At 37.6% G+C, this 18,037-nt stretch overlaps 3 protein-coding genes across 7 annotated transcripts; all 3 read right to left on the bottom strand.

Moving 5' to 3' along the window:
- Positions 1 to 144: 144 nt before the first annotated feature.
- Positions 145 to 5,142, bottom strand: prr13 (proline rich 13). 3 transcript variants are annotated; one of them, XM_068315416.1, is made up of 4 exons: positions 5,057 to 5,142; positions 3,520 to 3,589; positions 2,894 to 3,417; positions 145 to 728 (listed from the first exon to the last, which is right to left on the bottom strand). In XM_068315416.1, the coding sequence occupies exons 2-4, from the start codon at positions 3,533 to 3,535 to the stop codon at positions 678 to 680; spliced, it is 591 nt and encodes a 196-aa protein (XP_068171517.1). In that variant the 5' UTR covers positions 3,536 to 3,589; positions 5,057 to 5,142; the 3' UTR covers positions 145 to 677. The 3 variants fall into 3 exon arrangements, with proteins under 3 accessions (XP_068171517.1, XP_068171518.1, XP_068171516.1); XM_068315417.1 differs by having other exon boundaries at positions 5,070 to 5,132; XM_068315415.1 differs by having other exon boundaries at positions 4,991 to 5,111.
- An 852-nt stretch (positions 5,143 to 5,994) lies between these two features.
- LOC137595514 (proline-rich protein 13-like) lies at positions 5,995 to 11,133 on the bottom strand. Of its 3 annotated transcripts, none has more exons than XM_068315688.1 (4): positions 10,964 to 11,133; positions 9,053 to 9,124; positions 8,387 to 8,874; positions 5,995 to 7,642 (listed from the first exon to the last, which is right to left on the bottom strand). In XM_068315688.1, the coding sequence occupies exons 2-4, from the start codon at positions 9,066 to 9,068 to the stop codon at positions 7,610 to 7,612; spliced, it is 537 nt and encodes a 178-aa protein (XP_068171789.1). In that variant the 5' UTR covers positions 9,069 to 9,124; positions 10,964 to 11,133; the 3' UTR covers positions 5,995 to 7,609. The 3 variants fall into 3 exon arrangements, with proteins under 3 accessions (XP_068171789.1, XP_068171787.1, XP_068171788.1); XM_068315686.1 differs by having other exon boundaries at positions 8,387 to 8,949; positions 10,964 to 11,131; XM_068315687.1 differs by having other exon boundaries at positions 8,387 to 8,946; positions 10,964 to 11,128.
- A 912-nt stretch (positions 11,134 to 12,045) lies between these two features.
- On the bottom strand, positions 12,046 to 15,756 carry LOC137594826 (uncharacterized). The gene is made up of 5 exons (XM_068314382.1): positions 15,652 to 15,756; positions 13,518 to 13,604; positions 12,766 to 12,793; positions 12,338 to 12,648; positions 12,046 to 12,171 (listed from the first exon to the last, which is right to left on the bottom strand). The coding sequence occupies exons 3-5, from the start codon at positions 12,779 to 12,781 to the stop codon at positions 12,133 to 12,135; spliced, it is 366 nt and encodes a 121-aa protein (XP_068170483.1). The 5' UTR covers positions 12,782 to 12,793; positions 13,518 to 13,604; positions 15,652 to 15,756; the 3' UTR covers positions 12,046 to 12,132.
- Between the last annotated feature and the right edge of the window lie 2,281 nt (positions 15,757 to 18,037).

Genomic DNA, 18,037 nt, shown 5'->3' with positions numbered 1-18,037 from the left:
TAATCATATTTGGAAACTTCCAATAAAAGACGTGCTGCATTTATTTATTTTCGACTACTGGGCATAAAGTGTACTGCAGTTTATACCTATTTAAAAAGTAGAAATGGCCCTGATGGGAAGACAGACCCTTCATTTTTAATGCACTTCCATTTATTGATCATGATTAATATAAGAACCTTTATATATTATTACAATTAGTAGATAAAAAAGGCAGTTCACAATAGCATTGCATTTCCTTGACAGTTGTGTGGTGGTGAGCAAGATAGTGACAATACAGTCAAATACAGTGTCAAACCTATGCATTTGCACAGTATTCTGTGCCTCTAGGTTTTATTTTCCATGAAAAAATGTTTCACATTCCCTATTACTTGACCTCAGTGTTCTCAAACATACCAAAACAAGTTATATAAGTTGTATGCATGTATGCACATTGCTACATTCCCCTTATAAAAGATTTCATTATGTCTTTACAGAAATGGGGGGGTGGGGGGGCAAGAAATATGGCACATAGAGGGATCCCCAAAACAGTTTATATATGCTTTCATACTAAAAGTAGATCCTATGCAAGATGTGATAACGCACTTTTAAAAAAGCTTATGAACATTCCAAGGCATTACTGTTCTGTGTTTATCTTTGATATTATACTTTTTATAGCAGTATTTGTGTAACTGTTGTCTTCAGTCGCTGCTGCTGCTGCTACTGCTGCTGCTGCTGCTGCTGCTGGAGGACTGTAGAGAAAAAGAGAATACACATATTTTTTTCTAATATGTTTTTAAAATTAAAGTCCTAAACAACCAAACGCTTAATATCATTTACGCTACATTTTCAGATGTTCAATTTGTAACAAAGTCCTTACTGCTGAAGTTAAAAATGTGATAATTACCTCCCATAGTAGACACTCAAAGGAAGTAGAAGGAACATTTTTAATTACCAGCATTTTCAAACCTGTGACTATCAATCTATCATAGATTGTCATGGTACAGAGATTTTTGGTTTCATCATGCCTAAAATCATCAACCAGGATAAAAAGAGTTATTTAATTATAAAAACTTTTCTTCTAAAACCTAGTATATGGATGGGTTGCACAGTCATTGTACAAAAGCACAAGCTGTCAAAGAGTCAGGGACGTATATAATGTGAGTTCCTGGATATTAAGTCATTAAAATGATTAAAATAAACCATTAAATCATTAATCATTAAAATAAAGTAGATGACATGATAAGGTAACACAAAGTTTAAGTTAACAACAATACTAGAACAATAATTTACACTCACAACTCAGGATATTGGAACATATTAATTTGCTATTTGAACTACATCCATAAACACAAGGTGTTATTTCTTCCTTTATTTCTATTTCTCTAAGCTTTTTATCATAAGGAAGGTTATTTGGGATGATTTCTCTAATTTTCTTTCTTCCTACAGAGTATAAATGTGAGCCTTTAAACATTATTTAAATATGAAATTTAATGGTTAATGAGAAGAAACACCTTCAAGATTTTCTGAGAGGTCCAGTAGACTTTATTCAACACAGACATTTGTCATTATTATCATGCTAATGCCGTTTAATTTGTATTCGTTAATAAGATAAAATACATTATGGATAGTTATTGACTGACTGACAAAACCACTTATGAGTTCTTAGAATAATCACGCTGTCAGAAAACTTAAATTGCATTTATATATTAAAGCATTTGTCTGAAGTAAAAAAGAAACATAGGCACGATTTGTCTAAAATAACATCTAGCTGACACTTGACTGTAATGCAAATTTTAAAATCAAGACTTGTAGCATTTATCAATACCAACTGGCTGAGTTAACATTCAATAAGTAGCAACTGATATGACCTCTTTTATTATCCATGTTCACGGTAAATGAGACGCTTCCACTGGAAATAGAACATCATTTTGCTTGAACGTATCATTAAGAAATAAATGTTTCTTGTAAAGTGTAATAATAATAGAATTATTACACCATAAGCATTCAGATGAGTCAAGTGATCTGAATGCTGGCGGGCTTGCACCATTGCCATCTGCTTTCAATGTTTAAGCTTCCACACTGAGGAAAATGGAAAGCCATCTGGTTGCCTTTGTGATACTGAGCCAAACATTATACCACTTGGAATTGCTCAGGAGGTAAAGCTGCCTAATTTAATTTTTAGTAATATGTAGAATTCTATTTACATTAATGTAAACCCTGTTTATTCATACGAGCATTGCATCTCTTAGGCTAATACAGACTCGTTGGCAAAATCCAATTTTTAGCCCATCCAGATTGATAGAGGCTGTCTCTTTTGTAAAATGAACAGTCACATACCACATGAAATCCGATTTTTGCGTGACAGATTGAAACCACATTTGGGAGGTAGTTTCATATCACATTTGGAAAGATGAATCTCAGTCTGAACAGCTCCAAACACACCGATCGGATTTGACTGTCCGTGACGTCGCTCTATGCGCCACGAGAACCAATACGTGTTACTGAGCGTGGACGACGCCTCCACCACGACGTCGCTGCTGCGGCAACTTGTCAGATTGGCCAGTAATGTGACTCAGTATGAACTAAATAAGATCGGACACTTGCTAAAAAATAGTGTGGACAGTCAGCCCTAAAAGTCGGATATTGAAGGAAATCTGATTGGTATCCTAGTTGCCTGCAGTCTGAACGCAGCTTTAAACTTAGTTGCACTCACCAAATCATGACTGTATCTAGAGTATATTACTGGATGAAGATTTGTGTTTGCAGCTCTGACTGAAATCAAGTTGACATAAGAAGCTTAAACTTGGTGATGAAGGCAAGTTTAAATGCATCCCTTTATCCAGGATTGACATTGATATTTCACCTGAATGAGGGAGAGGATTTTTCAACAGGACATCTTTAAAAGCGAGCTTACCTTGCCGTGCTTATGGTGCCCATGCTTGTGGTGATCAAAGCCATGGTGATCAAGTTTGTGCCCCTTATGTCCTTTCTTCACCTTCTTCCCCTTTTTATGGGCTTTATGCCCACCACAACCCAATCCTCCGCCTAGCGCTCCTTTCATAGGATTTACCCCACCATAGTGAGGACTTTTGTGGTGACCCCCTTTAGGAGAACGTGGGTAATGACCAGGGTATCCACCTGCATGTGAGACACCTGGGTACCCAACTGCAGGAGAGACTCCTGGATACCCAACTGCAGGAGAGACTCCTGGGTACCCAACTGCAGGAGACACTCCTGGGTATCCACCTGGAGCCGGAGGATAAAGTTGAGCTCCCGGGGCTGAATATGGCATCGCTCCTGGAGGTGCATTTGGCACCTTACCAGTTGGCTTCATGCCACCTGGGTACTGGTAAGGTTGGGGGAAGGCTCCTGGTGCAGGGGCAGCAGGATATGCAGGGTTGTAACCAGGAGGGTAAGCAGGGTTTGGTGGGGGAGTACCTAAGGTATATGAAGATATATCAGTATCTTATTATTCAGAGCACCTATGTAAAACAGGCTGAAGGGAGTATAAGTGTATGGTGGTTATGTATAACATCCCACCTGTATTTGGCCACATGGTGAAAATTTTTCAAACTCAAAAGTCAAAAACTTCAGGTCTTCTGCAATCGTCCTGAAGAAACAATGAGAAAGTAAACAATGAATATGGTGATCAAATAAAAAGTGCCCATGGAGGGAGAGAGTAGGTTTCATCATGTCTCCAGTTAAACTAAGAAACAATCTAAGCTCAAATATCTTACTAGGCATCCAGGGCAGATTTAAAAGCAATACAGTAGTTTTAACCCTACATGTGTTAGACCTCTTTTTTAAATTTTATTACCACTGGCCCAGTTTATGAGCAGGATTCATCTTTGAAGAGTACTAACCAGCTAAGTGACGAGCTGAAATGACAGTCACAGATCTATAGTTACATTAATGGCATTTGTGAAAATGAAAGACAATGTCATGAACTGTAATGTCACACTATATCATACAAGAGAAAATCAATGCTAATTCACTGTGAATAAAAGCGGGAAGGAAAATCAGGAACCAATTAGAGAGAAGCCTCAGGTGACCTGCTTATCAAAAGGTGAACGACGTCAATCAAATCCTTTGGCTTGGACCCCTCAATTAGAAAATACATGTGTTCATGGAAAATATCAACCCTGTATGAGCTGTCAGCATGACAGCACAGGTGATGCCAAATATTGGAGAAGATTGTTTCATGAAGATCCATGTTAGCTTTTAAACTGATGACAGAAACTGAGAAAATAAGGAATTATCATGTGTTGGTGTGTCAGGCAATTCAAGCCAAGACGTGAGCTGAAATTCCATCTGATGAGCCAAATTCATTGCACAATGTTATGTTAAATCATCCATCAAAAGTTATACAGTTATACACACATAGTTATACTGTTATCAGGTGTGTACCCAACAGCCGTCTCTTACATCAGCTTACATAATGAACTTTGTTGACAATTCATTATCAGTTTAAACTTGATTTTGTAACATAATTAAATGTCTGCGTGTGATGGTGTGTGCTATGCATAGGAGAGTATCAGAAAAGAAAACAGAAGAAAAGTGAGGTGACAAAATGAACAGATTGTGGAAAAAAGTCAAAGTAATACGAGTGTAACAGTAAAACACAGGATTCGTTGTAGAATTTTCTATGCATGGGAGCCTTGCTGCCTACGGATCTGATCCTAGATCCGTCTGTGGAGAAAGTGTAACAAGATAAACATTTTATGACAGCCTATCAACATGTAAAAAAAACAAAACCACACACCTAGTGCAGTTTGATGTAATAGTCACGGGGAACACGGTGAGCAAACCTAATTTACTAACCAAATCACTCACACACTGCGGGTCGGTTTCTCACCAACTTGCTACAAACTGCGCTTGACCGAAGCACAACAAACATGTATGACGATAAAAGCCTCGCCTACCAGACATGTAGCAACACTTTAAATAACATTAAAGAAGAATGACAACACTCATAAACTGGATATAAGTGGTTGAATTAGTGTATATTTACGTTATTTTGTTCCACTTTCACTTTGTGACCAGTCTTATCGCCATTAACCGCAGTTCATGTCCCTACCTTAGAAACTTGCCTCAGGTAAGCTGAAGTCAGTGGGTCCTCAGTCCACTTCCGCGTCGAGCTGCACTGAGGCCACAGGAGCGTCAGCGGCCACGCCCATCTCAGGCGGCCACGCCCATCTCTGTAAAGAAAACCGGTCAGCCTGGAAAAAGTTGACCAACGTGTGCCTGTGTCACCGCAGACAACCAGACTCCTGTTTATTCTATTTACCCACGTCATTTGTCACACAGAAGTCGATTAGGTCATAGAAAATGTCTCATCAAAACAGGTGCTCTGGAGCTGGGATGGATTTTATTTGACGAAAAACAGAAAAAATATCAATCACAATCTTTGTTTAAACGCACCCAACACTGCAAGGAAACCTTTGATATAGCAAAATATTGTTCCAGTGTCTTCTGTCCACTTGATCTCATCCCTGATGCACGTCTCATAAAAGTTTGTATGCCTGCATTTATTATTTGCAAAGCCAAAAAAAAATAATATTCATGTTTGCCAACAAGTTTAAATTTGTAATTGATAAAAATGGTGAAATGACTATTATTTACCAATAACAAAAGAGTGGAAAGCTTCCTGACTGTGCCCATTTTTCTTGATTCCCAAATTTAATGAATTCTTCTTGGTTACTTACTTAACAATTGTTCAGAATTCCACTTCAGAATTCCACCAAAATCTATCAGGTATGTAAGTGTAATAGATGAAAAAAGTGAAAGAGACCCTCTCTCAAAATGTTAAAATTGATAGAAAAAAACCCCTCACATTTTCTGTAATCAGACACTCAATTAAACATTTTCGAAAGATGCTGCATGGATCAGGCCAGAGAAACAGGTGTGTGTTATTGTGTGTCTGTTGGGGTGAGGTATGAATTACTGAGTGCCATTCTAGTTTACACCAGTTCTTTTGACAGCGGTATAAGGAAGAGTTTCAGGGAAAAAGAAAACTGTTGCACAGCTGGTTTTATTGGAGTACATATTGTAATATGACCTGATATAGCTCCAGTGACTTTATTCACTGTCAAGTTCATCCATCCATCCATCCATCTTCCACCGCTTATCCGTAGTCAGGTCGTGGGGGCAGCAGCTTCAACAGCGAGCCCCAAACTTCTCTGTCCCCTGCCAGTGTTGAGATATAATCCCTCCACCTGGTCCTGGGTCTGCCCTGAGGTCTCCTCCCAGCTGGACATGCCAGGAATACCTTCCTAAGGAGGCGCCCTGGAGGCATCCGCACCAGATGCCCAAACCACCTCAACTGACTCCTTTCCACGCGAAGGAGCAACGACTCTACTGTGAGCCCTTCGCAAATAGCAGTGTTTCTCACCCTATCTCTAAGGGAGACACCAGCTATCCACCTGAGAAAGCCCATTACAGCCGCTGATAACCGCAATCTCGTTCTTTCGGTCATGACCCATCGCTCATCACCATAGGTGTGGGTAAAAACAAAGACTGAACGATAGATAAAGAGCTTCGTCAGAACTTGAAAAAAAAAATCATACATTAGTTACATAACATCAACCAATATACAATTATATGTAATAAACAGAAGTAAAGTAACATAATTAAAATGTTGTTTCTCTGAAAAACAACACATTTCAGTTTTCTGGTTGAGATACGATTGTCACTATTTACATTAAAACACCTGGATTACAGTTGATTTACCCAGTTTTATGTAAACAGATGTAAATAAAAATAAAGTGATGACCTATAATAATAATGCACATGTTATACATAGAATAAAATAAGACTGCAGAAAGACAATCTGTCCATAACACCAGTTACATTTAGTCAAAGTCTGCATCACGGTCCCAACAGAGAATCTCCTGCAGTGTCACGGTTCAGTACAAACTTGATGTCCTCATGAATAATCCAGTACACTTTATTGTTATTGCTACCTACTCAATACTAAAACAAATTATCCTATCAGGAAGCATCTGGTGTAAGAATACCTGCGGTAACAGTAACAGCTACAAGTTTAGAGGTAAGGACATGTGAACATTAATTAATTAATTCATGCATTCATCTTCTAGAGGACAAGAGGACTGTAATCGACTCATCTTCATCTCATCCAAAATGCAGGTGGCGTGTTATACTGGAGCCTATTTCAGCTGGCTATGGGTAAGAGGCGGGGTACTCACTGGGTGAGTCACCAGCTTATCACAGGGTTACACATAAACCAACAATCTCTTCACGCTCATATTCATACCTATGAACAATTCAGCATGTCCAATTCATCTGTGTTGCATGTTTTTGGAGATTGGAGGATGTCACCTCCAGTGCTGTTGCCTCACAAGAAGCTGTGAGGCAACAACGCTATCCACTGCGCCATCATGCTAGTGGAGATATGAATATGAAGCACAAAAAGGGAAAGATTGCTGTGAAAGCAACAGACAATGCACAACATTCTAGTATAAACAGATCCGGGGACAGATGTGATAAGTGCATTTAAACATGTATCATATTAATTTCATACATATGACTTTTCTTTGTGTATTCTTAATTTTCAGAATGCCCTTTGGAAAAAAGCAGCATTTCATGAAAGTCTCTTCTTGTATCCACGGCCTTAGTCAGAGTCGCTGCTGCTGCTGCTGGAGGACTGTGGAAACAGAGGCAAATGTAATCATTCATGTATTCATATTTCGAAATTTAAACACCTAAAAAATCGTGTTCAATTTAAAAGTAATTTTTAATTGCAAAAGGTATTAAAAACTATTAAAATTTTATTGATCAGTCAATACCTCCAAGTGAAAGTCCAATTGCTCCATCACACAAGTGAAAGTCCACTGGTTTTAATGTAATTCTATTGTCTGGCAGCCTACCATCCATTTATACCTGACTTTACAGTGCAGTTGTTTGGATTGCAACAAAAATATAATTGAAAAAAAATTAGGGAGCTAAAGCTCTCAATTTTCAGCTTCAAGAGCTAAAACAAATTGACTGGCAATAAAATGGCACATAAATCAGTGATGATAAATCAACTCACTTTCTGTTTTCAAGCTAAATTTAAAAAAATCATGTGTGCATTCTATCTACTCAAATTATATGGCTATGTATGTACTGTATTTGTTGTTTTTCTTTCCCTGATTTGACTCAAGACCTGAAGCCAACTGCTCCAATAAAAAGAACTCCCATTCAAAATGTATAGCGCTGAACATGACTCAAGTCCATAACCACCAAATTGCTTCAAAGCAGTCAGAGTAAAGTAAATTAGATAAACATCACTCAAGATATTCAGAATACGGGCAGACATAAATTCCTTGTTTTATATTATAATGTTTTTCATGAAGGAGGGGACAGTCGGGTTTAAACAAATCTAATGTATTGCTCCACCTACTCTCACCTTCCAGTGTTTGTGCAGCCCATGTTTGTAGCCCTTATGTGCCTTCTTCATTATCTTCCTCATCTTTTTGTTGGCCTTATGTCCGACCAACCCCGCTCCCACTAGAGCCATTCCACCGACAAGGGCTCCGCTTGAGGGATGTACCCCACAGTGAGGATGACCTCTATGGTGACCCCATTTTGTGTGGGTATGTGGGTGGTAACCAAGGTGAACACGTGCAGGAATCACTGCTGGACATACAACTGGAGTCACAGGATAAGCATGAGGTCCTGAAGATCCAAAAGGAGCCCCTGGATAAAAATGAGTTCCTGGAGTCGCATAAGAAGTTGCAGGATACGGATAAGGTCCTGGAGCTCCATAAGGAGAAGGAGGTACAGGATAAGGATGAGGTCCTGGTGCTCCGTAAGGCATCGGCCTAAGATTTGCCCCTGGTGTCATGATTGCTGGACTCATTGTAGATGAGTGTTGGACAGGTTGTGGGAATGTTCCTGGTGCAGGAGGGGGAGGATATGCAGGGTTAGGGTAGGATGGAATTTGCAGTCCAATTGGAGGGGGAGGACCTGCTTTACATGAAAGCAAAAATAAGCAATGTACTATTCAGAACATCAGTAACATAGAACAGGCCAGAGGCAGAATAATTATATGTATGTATTGTATGACACTTACCTTGATTTGGCCACATGGTTCTGTTTTCTGACTTCAAAAGTCTCGAAATACTTCAGTTAACCCACCAAATTCCTACGGAACAGTTCAATAATATATACAATGATTATTTGATAAAATAAAAGTGCTCATTACTTTCATCATCATTTCCATGAAGCTTGAGTTAAGATTAATGTAAAGAGTGAAGAATTTTTTACAGGAAAAGAAGATCTGACTCTTGAATATCTGTACTTATATTGGACCACGTTATTTATTTATATGTTTCTTTGTTTGTTTCTTTGTTTGTTTCTTTGTTTGTGTGATTGTTTGTTTGTGTGTTTGTTTGTTTGTTCGTTTTAGATGACAGACAGGTGAAATTCTCAGAATTTTCAGACCTTCACTTCCTGAAAATGCTGTTGTTGTGTAAATGTAAGGCAAAAACATCTAATTTTTTTGTTTTCTGTGTCAAATGGTCAGGCCAATTAGTTTATTGAATTTTATTTTCTAAACTGTAAATACTATGGACATGGGCAGCTCATATTCTGCCTCAGCAGTCTCTTTGGATCCTCCTTGTTCTGGAATTTCCTGTTGTTTCTTTGACAAAGTCAAGAGAAGAAGAACAAACAACTTTATTATTTCGTCAGGGAAATCCCTTTTTGTTCCACAACTACGTATATGCACATGTGAAGAGAGATGCAGAGTAATGGGAAGCCAATCACGAGGGGGAGTTGGGGGTTTGATGCCTTGCTCAAGGGCACCTTCGTAATGAAGGTGAATCGGCACCTCTCTTTACTAGTCAATGTTCCATAATGTGGTCTGCACTCCTCGTAAACCAGTCACCCTGGTCCCCAAACCAAGTCTCTGAGGACTAAGCTGCTGTGTCGGAACAATCTGACCTGCTGGACTCACACTCACACAGCCTACATCTCAGTCCTCAGTCTTCCCTGAAAGAATTCAGTGCCACAGTTAATCCAATGGACCTGTCAAGTGGCCTCTAATATTCCAGTGACGGTCTAACCAAACCCTACCCCCGTTCCTTATTTGCCAGGTCAAACCATTGTTTTATTACGCTGTGGACGATCTCTGACCTGACCTCTTCTCCTGACCCTCAGTTAATTGCTCCTGCCAAATTCAACCACGATTTCCCAAATCTCTGTCAGCTGCCTCACCACCCCACAGCATGACTTCCGGCTACTAGCTGTCACCAAATTACATTATCAGTCAGTCCTCGTCACTGACATACAGGCAGACCTTCATTCATCAACAGCCAACATTACACCCAAATGGTCACCAAGCATCATTCCAGTTTGTCTGGTCAGCTCAGACCTCCTGCCAATGGTCCCTGATTCAGTGTTGGCTTTACTTTGTAGGTCTTGTGATTTTAAATTAATTCTAAATTAATAATTAATAATAACTAGAATCACATGCCCAGCCAGATGGGCAAGTTATTTGTGAGATACCTGTCATGTGTGAGATCCTCAGAAGTTTGTGTAATCATAGTCACAGCAAAAATCATAGTATTAATCATTATTATAATCATAATTATAATATAATCACAGTGATAGTCATGAACATAATTACAGTTATAATCATATTTCAACAACCTAAAGTTCATCAGGCACAATGCATCACTGTATTTATTTCTCTACATTTTTAGTACTTGCTAACATTTCAAGGTCTGTCCGTGTTAGCATTACCATGAAATTATGGAACAGAACTTCATCCTTTATATTATGTGACTATATTCCTCAGCCAGTGGTTATTTGGCAGCACGTCCTTCATTTCTGTCATAATACTGTACTTGTAACATGGAGTTAAATAGAGGAAGTGCTGCGAAATAGTCATCTACAGAAGTAGATGTAAAATTATTCAAATTTAATGTTGTTTTATTCAATATTAATCATGCTTTTACTGTTTAAAATGAAATATTCCTACCTTAGAGGTTTGCCTGGAGTCTTTTAAAGTCCTAGTGGAATATCTCGGTGCTCTGTTTCACTTCCGCATTTGGTTGCACAACAGCAAGAAAGAACAATGTGTCACACTGCCGTGCCCATTGCTGAAGACAACGCTCATTATAAGCAGTAAGTCAGTCAGTTTTAACAATGTTGTTCAACCTGTTCCTGACACACAAGAGATAAAGGAAATGCCATTTACTCCTGAGCTTTGTCAGTGATAATTTAACATGGGTTGACCAACCTGACGATAAATGGTTATGACTCATATTCCATAGTCATGGATAAATCCATTACATCATGGAACATGAATGTTTCGTTATGTGAACTAGGCGCAACATAGGGCTTTCCACAACTGTAATGCATTTCATTTAAACCAAAACAACAAAATGCCTGAACAAGTTAATATTATAATCAATATAATAATATAAAAACTTCAAGAACCAAATACAGTTGAAGTGTCTGTCTTGCATTCAGGTGTTCCAGTAAACCATGGCAGGGATAGTCGCCCAGGATTTATAAGACTAGTAAAACACGGTGAAAACGACGGCTGCTGACCATCTGAGCTCACAGGAACACTTTAATGTAACAGTACACTCCGGCATGTCAAAACATTAACTATGAGAAATTAGATTATTAGAATAGATGTCAACTCTTTTTTTTTATTTCTAATTGTTTTATGATTACAGGTGTTCGAACACAATGATGGGCAGCACGGTGACGCAGTGCATGGGCAGCTTCTCACAGCATGAAAGTTGGCGTAGATAATGATCGTCTCATCTTCAAGATGACAAATGAATGATGCACAAAGGTAAAGCATCCATGATAGTTGTACAAGAGTAGGCAAACAATACAAACAAACCTGTTGTTGAGAGTCAAGAAACCTTTTATTATCTTTCAAAAACAATGAATCTCATTGTGATGTTATTGATGCACTTTTTACGTACCTCATTTACAATTCTTTAATATGGTTGCAAGTGACAGAATGAAAGAGACTAATGCAACTAAGATGCCACCTTTGCAACCAAAACTGATGAACTACATGGCCAAACAGGTGACAAAACAGAAATGCTTGATATGCCAATTACAGAGTGGCAGAAAAGTCAGGATGTCTTTTTTGTAAAGCAGCAAACTTTGTCTTAAGCAATGGAATCAATCAGAATCACTGCTGCTGCTCCTGCTGGAGGACTGCTGAGGAAGAAAAAGAATAAGGAAGAATACTTGAAGAACGTTTATATTCTAAATCTATATGTAAAGTTTAAGGTATTGTAACCTAAAAGTAATTAACCTACCTCTTTATTAGATCCCTACATTCTCTTAAACTAAGTGAATTGTTGAAAATAATATATTATTTTACCTGGTGGAGTTCAAGCAATTTATTCTTCTGTGGTTTCTTCACTGGCTTATTTCCCCCTTGGTTTTTGGGAACCACTCCTGGTTGAGCACCAGCAGGAGGGGCACCCACAGCCATAGGGTAGGGATTAGCTGCTGGCATGCCATATGGCATTGCCGCTGGAGGAGCACTGGGTCGAATTACAGCTGGGTTTATGCCAGTTAGGTACATGCCAGGTTGGTTGTAGACTCCTGGCAAAGGAGCGGGGGGATATGTAGGGTAGCCAGTAGGGTAGCCAGTAGGGTAGCCAGTAGGGTAGCCAGGGTTTGGCGGGCCTGCTTGATGGGGGGGATCAATATCAAAAAACGCGTTAGCACATTATTATTCAGGACAGCTATATAAATCCTACTAAAATAAAATAAATATATGGTAATTATGTATTGGTATCTTACCTTGGTCTGACCACATGATTCTGCTTTTCTACTTCCCGAGAGAATAATTAGAAGGTGAAAAAAAATAATATTTGATAAGAACATGACGATCCATGTGAAAAGCAATGTTTGTTACAGGTGGAAAGTTATATTTTGTTTAACATAACATGCTGATCTTGATTCATTCCAAGTTTAACATGTCACAACAAGTTTCCAACAAAGCTGTCCTGTGATTTTATTGTTGAAACGATCAGCATATTTGTTAGCTCTTCTACTCATTTTATATATTTATATATCTTTATATAGATAGATAGATAGATAGATAGATAGATAGATAGATAGATAGATAGATAGATAGATAGATAGATAGATAGATAGATAGATAGATAGATAGATAGATAGATAGATAGATAGATAGATAGATAGATAGATAGATAGATAGATAGATAGATAGATAGATAGATAGATAGATAGATAGACAGATAGATAGATAGATACTTTAATAATCCCGGAGGAAATTGCATATATCCACTGCTCAGGCATTACATAACAAATAATACTGGATAAACACCAGGAGAAAAAGAAACACTGACATCACAGGACATACCACAAGACATACATTACACTAACAGACAGACACATGCAGCACTAATAGGACTTAAATACTAAACTATAACTAAAATATAAACAGTATAAAATTTAAAAATATTACAGTATTAAAATATAAACAGTATAAAATAAAATCTAAACAGTATAAACAGTATAACCATTACCTTCTGGACAAAGGAGCTCCTTTTCCAATACTCTAGTTTAGAATCACGTAGACTGACACAGGAAATCCAACCAGTGCCAGTTAAACTCTGCAACAATTCAGCCACAACTAATTCAAGAATGACACCATGGTCCTCACGCTGCTATATCGCATGAATTTGATCTACCTCATGCACTTTGCACGTGGTAAGTTACCTCATTGTCTCTCACAGCCACCTGTCACAGCCACCTTACTCGGGCTGTCACATGTTACAAATATTTTTCTCTCTGTGTGTATATACTGTATATTTCATTATATGTATATTTGGTATAATCGTGTTGTGTGCTATAGTCAAATTTGTCTATGTTTTATGTATGTCTGTATATGTGTCTATATGTAAACATATTAGTTTCTCGTCTTGGAATTAATAATAATGCTGCTTAAGAAACTTCAGCCAAAAACCAAAAGTTCTGTAAAACTTATGTGATAAAATGCGTGCTTAATTTTTGGCTATTGCTGCTTAATAGGGTTATCAGCAATTACTGGTTCTGTCTAACTTATAATCTAACTTCTGTCTAACCCAAATACTGTGTATTCAATTTATAATGATATACTGTAAAATTCAGACTGTTTCAATAGTCCTGTTTAGGTGTTATAAAAGGTCCTTTATACCATTGTTACATGGCCAGAACCTTGACAGTGGAATTTGCCGCTTCAAAAGTTCATCAGTTTAGATTTTTTTTTCAAAATAAAATTTTACTTCCAAAACCAAAATTAAGTTTTGTCGTACAAGCAGGCTTATCCAAGATACTTACACGGTGACATTTACAGTTGGCATTAGTTTAACGATTAATCAATAAATTATTTAATTAATTGACTTATATCCCTTTTTAAAATATATTACTTTCTTTTATTGTTAGTAGTAAATGTTTGCTTATCTTCTTCTAAACTTCCTGATATAATGCACTCATTTTTAAATTGTATTTCCTTTCATTTATTGGTTTTTAGTGTTTTTGAAGCACTCTAGTTCTTTCATCTAATGAAATATTGTAAAATGTTCTGAATGTGATTAAAGTGTTTTTTGCAAAAATCAAAAAAATCTTCTTCAGATGTCGCTTAAAACTAGAATTTTGTTTTTATAAAATGACAAAAGACCTAAATAACTTTAGGAACATCTGGTGTCACAAAAATGTCCTATGTACTTTAGTTGATGATCAACTCACTTTTGCAAACTTCCTGATATAATGCACTAATTTTTAAATTGCATTTTCCTTTTATTTATTGGTTTTTAGTGTTTTTGAAGCACTGTAGTGCTTTCATCTAATGTAAAATTGTAAAATGTTTGAATGTGATTAAAGTGTTTTTGCAAAAAAAAAAAATCTCCTTTCAGCTTTTATCTTCAGGGGTCACCACAGCCAATCAGTTGCCTCCATCTAACCCTGTCTTCTGCATCCTCTTCTCTCACACCAACTACCTTCATGTCCTCTTTCACTACATCCATAAACCTCCTCTTTGGTCTTCCTCAAGGCCTCCTGCCTGGCAGTTCAAAATTTAGCATCCTTCTCCTTCAATATATTCACTATCTCTCCTCTGGACATGTCCAAACCATCTTAGTCTGGCCTCTCTGACTTTATCTCCAAAACCTCTAACATGTGCTGTCCCTCTGATGTACTCATTCCTGATCCTATCCTTCCTGGTCACTCCCAGAGAGAACCTCAGCATCTTCATCTCTGCTACCTCCAGCTCTGTCTCCTGTCTTTTCCTCAGTGACACTGTCTCTAGACCAAACAACATCGCTGGTCTCACCACAGTTTTGTACACCTTTCCTTTCATTTTAGCTGAAACTCTTCTATCACACATCACACCTGACACTTTCCTCCACCTGTTCCATCCTGCCTGTACACGCTTCTTCACCTCTTTTCCACACTCTCCATTGCTCTGGACTGTTGACCCTAAGTACTTAAAATCCTCCACCTTCTTGATCTCTTCTCCCTGTAACCTCACTCTTCCACTTGTGTCCCTCTCATTCACACACATATCTTACTGTGATTTTACATTCCTAGTAAAATCATAAAATAATTTTCTATAAACATTGCAATATTGTGTGTTATTTTGAACTACACTCCATCTACAATCAATGAAACTTGCATTCTTACCTCCGAGTCTTGTCACAGGTCAGGTGAGGTCCTTTTTGGAGTTACGAGTTCCCTGTTTTATATTCAGTCTTGAGGATTTGCATCAGGGTTTTATGACCATTGCTGAAACCGACATATGTTATTAGCAGAAAGGAGTCACTCCTGAATGAAGTGTTCATTTATGTGTTTCGGTGGTACAGAAATAATGGAACTGGTGTTTACTCTAAACAATGGTAGTGTGATAACTGATATTTTCTTTGTAATTATACCATTGCATTATGGAACATGAATCATCATGTATCCAAACTTGTGGACACGCTACTCGGAGCTTTGTGGAGCTTTGATTAATTTCTGTTGAAGCATTAAAGATCGTAAAGAAAAAAACTCTAATTCTAGTTTTTGCTGTTGTATTTAATCATTACAGTGTATCCACCTCCAAATGTCGTAAAAGGAATTAAAGTTTTACAGTGGCCTAATGTCAGGACCTGAACTCCACTGAGATGCAGTGGCAGGACTTATATTAATAGCCATTCATGTCCTCAAACCCTCCAAAGTGGCGACACTTATCCAAAGATTATTTTGCAATGTCTGCAACTGATTTGCTATCAGATACAGATGTTGCTGTTAAAGTATCACAACCAGTCCAGCGTGATGAATACCTTTTCACACCAATCGTATAGTAATTGGAAACTGCTTTATATAGAGGAGATCAAACAACAAATATACCGACTGAAAGCAGGAAAATGTCTAGGGGATTTAAAAATATATTTTCCACAAAAGTCCAGGAATCAATTAACTTTCTCATTTGTGAAAGTATATAATTAAGCATTAGATAGAGGGTGATATGAACAACTTATAAAATCAATCTTGGTCATGAAGAAGAGAAGTGTGCAACAAAAAATAATGTCAGTCATGTTGGCTAATAGGCTTAAACTACCATGACAAATATAACTGCTACAGATCAATGTGGAATTATTCAGGGAAGGACGTCTGTAAATGACATTCGGCCATAATGTAATAAATTACAGGCTTTTTGTTTGCTCCCTTACCTTCAACAATGAGCAAACAGAGATCGCATTTAACTTCCATTCCAGGTTGAATGGAGTGGCTGCCTGTCAAATCCAGACTTGATTTTAATATTCTTTTAATCACATACATACTATGTAAGGCACTTCATGAATTAACTTCTCTCAACATCTTTAGCTACTGAGCCCCTTTACCACTGACCACCCCATCAGATCATACAGACAAAACTCATATCATTTGTTTTTAAATTCTCATCCTTTTTAAATTGGATTTTTTAAAATGAGATTGCGTACTGAACTGAATGTTTTGTTAGGACACAACGTGATGTGTTAGTATTTGATGTGTAGCATTAATATTTAGCGCAAATTCAGACATAAGGAATTTAAATTGGGGAAAAAATTGCAGAAAATTACACTTACATCTGATGAGTGAATCATATACAGTATCTTACTTCACCAAAGGGACCAGTTCTTAATTTGATGAAAACAATTCAAGAATTCAGTAATCAAACTAGATAAAATAAGGCAGTCAGAGACTGCAACATCCTGCGACACCCCTGAATTCAACAAATTTTCCATGACCTACACATTTTTGTGCCTCTGGCTTCCTGAAAATGTTGCTTTCTGTTTTGTGATTAATATCTCTTAAGGTTTTAGAGATTTGTACCTGAAAACATATCCAGTGCACCGTCGTTCGTCGCGGTTAATGTGTTCCAGGAACCACACACGATTAACAAATTCCACAATGGAGTGACAAACTATTTATCTTATTATTTATGGTAATTTAATTATTTATGAACCCTCCCCACACTGATATTAAACCACCTTTTATCCGTATTACCCTTTTCCACACTTTTATCGACTGTTTAAAGCACTTTTGTGTCTCACGGAAGTCAGAGACTCACAGAACGTAGCACACTTCCGGATGCCGTCAGCCAATAGAATGCGTGTAAGGTATCAAGTGACTGTCTTCCAAAAATCCATGATGAGTACGAAGTTGAAATTTCACCTTGACCTAGTTTCCTTAAGGTCAAGGTCATCATCTCATTTTCATCCCCTTTGCCGCCCGAGTAATGTGCTTGTTCTTTCATCTTTCTACCTGCAACAGTTGTGGTGGACGGACAGACGAACATGCAAACTGACAAAAATTACACGTAATAAAGGTAAACCATTAATAGCAGGACAAAACTTTCACAAAATGTTCTTTTAATATAAATTGTGCATAAAGAAAATATCACAATTTGAGATTTCAAAGGAACTTTGGCTTTTTGGAGTCATCATTAACTTTTTTATCTCCACCAGATTTGTCTTTTCTGACTGGTTAAACATGTTCGATGCTACTTATCATTGTATCTACAGTAGAATTGTTTTTTAAATAATCA

The sequence above is a fragment of the Antennarius striatus genome, chromosome 5, assembly GCF_040054535.1.
Source record: "Antennarius striatus isolate MH-2024 chromosome 5, ASM4005453v1, whole genome shotgun sequence".
NCBI lineage: Eukaryota > Metazoa > Chordata > Actinopteri > Lophiiformes > Antennariidae > Antennarius > Antennarius striatus.
The sequence above is the reverse complement of the archived record's forward strand: the minus strand, read 5'-3'. Positions and strand labels throughout refer to the sequence as shown.

What these genes read in the sequence shown, in the direction of transcription:
- prr13 (XM_068315416.1), bottom strand. An exon ending in GGCACCATAAGCACGGCAAG is followed by an intron (nt 729 to 2,893) that starts GTAAGCTCGCTT and finishes TTTTCTCTACAG; the next exon opens with TCCTCCAGCAGCAGCAGCAG.
- LOC137594826 (XM_068314382.1), bottom strand. An exon ending in AATTGCTTGAACTCCACCAG is followed by an intron (nt 12,172 to 12,337) that starts GTAAAATAATAT and finishes TTTCTTCCTCAG; the next exon opens with CAGTCCTCCAGCAGGAGCAG.
- LOC137595514 (XM_068315686.1), bottom strand. An exon ending in GGCTGCACAAACACTGGAAG is followed by an intron (nt 7,643 to 8,386) that starts GTGAGAGTAGGT and finishes CTGTTTCCACAG; the next exon opens with TCCTCCAGCAGCAGCAGCAG.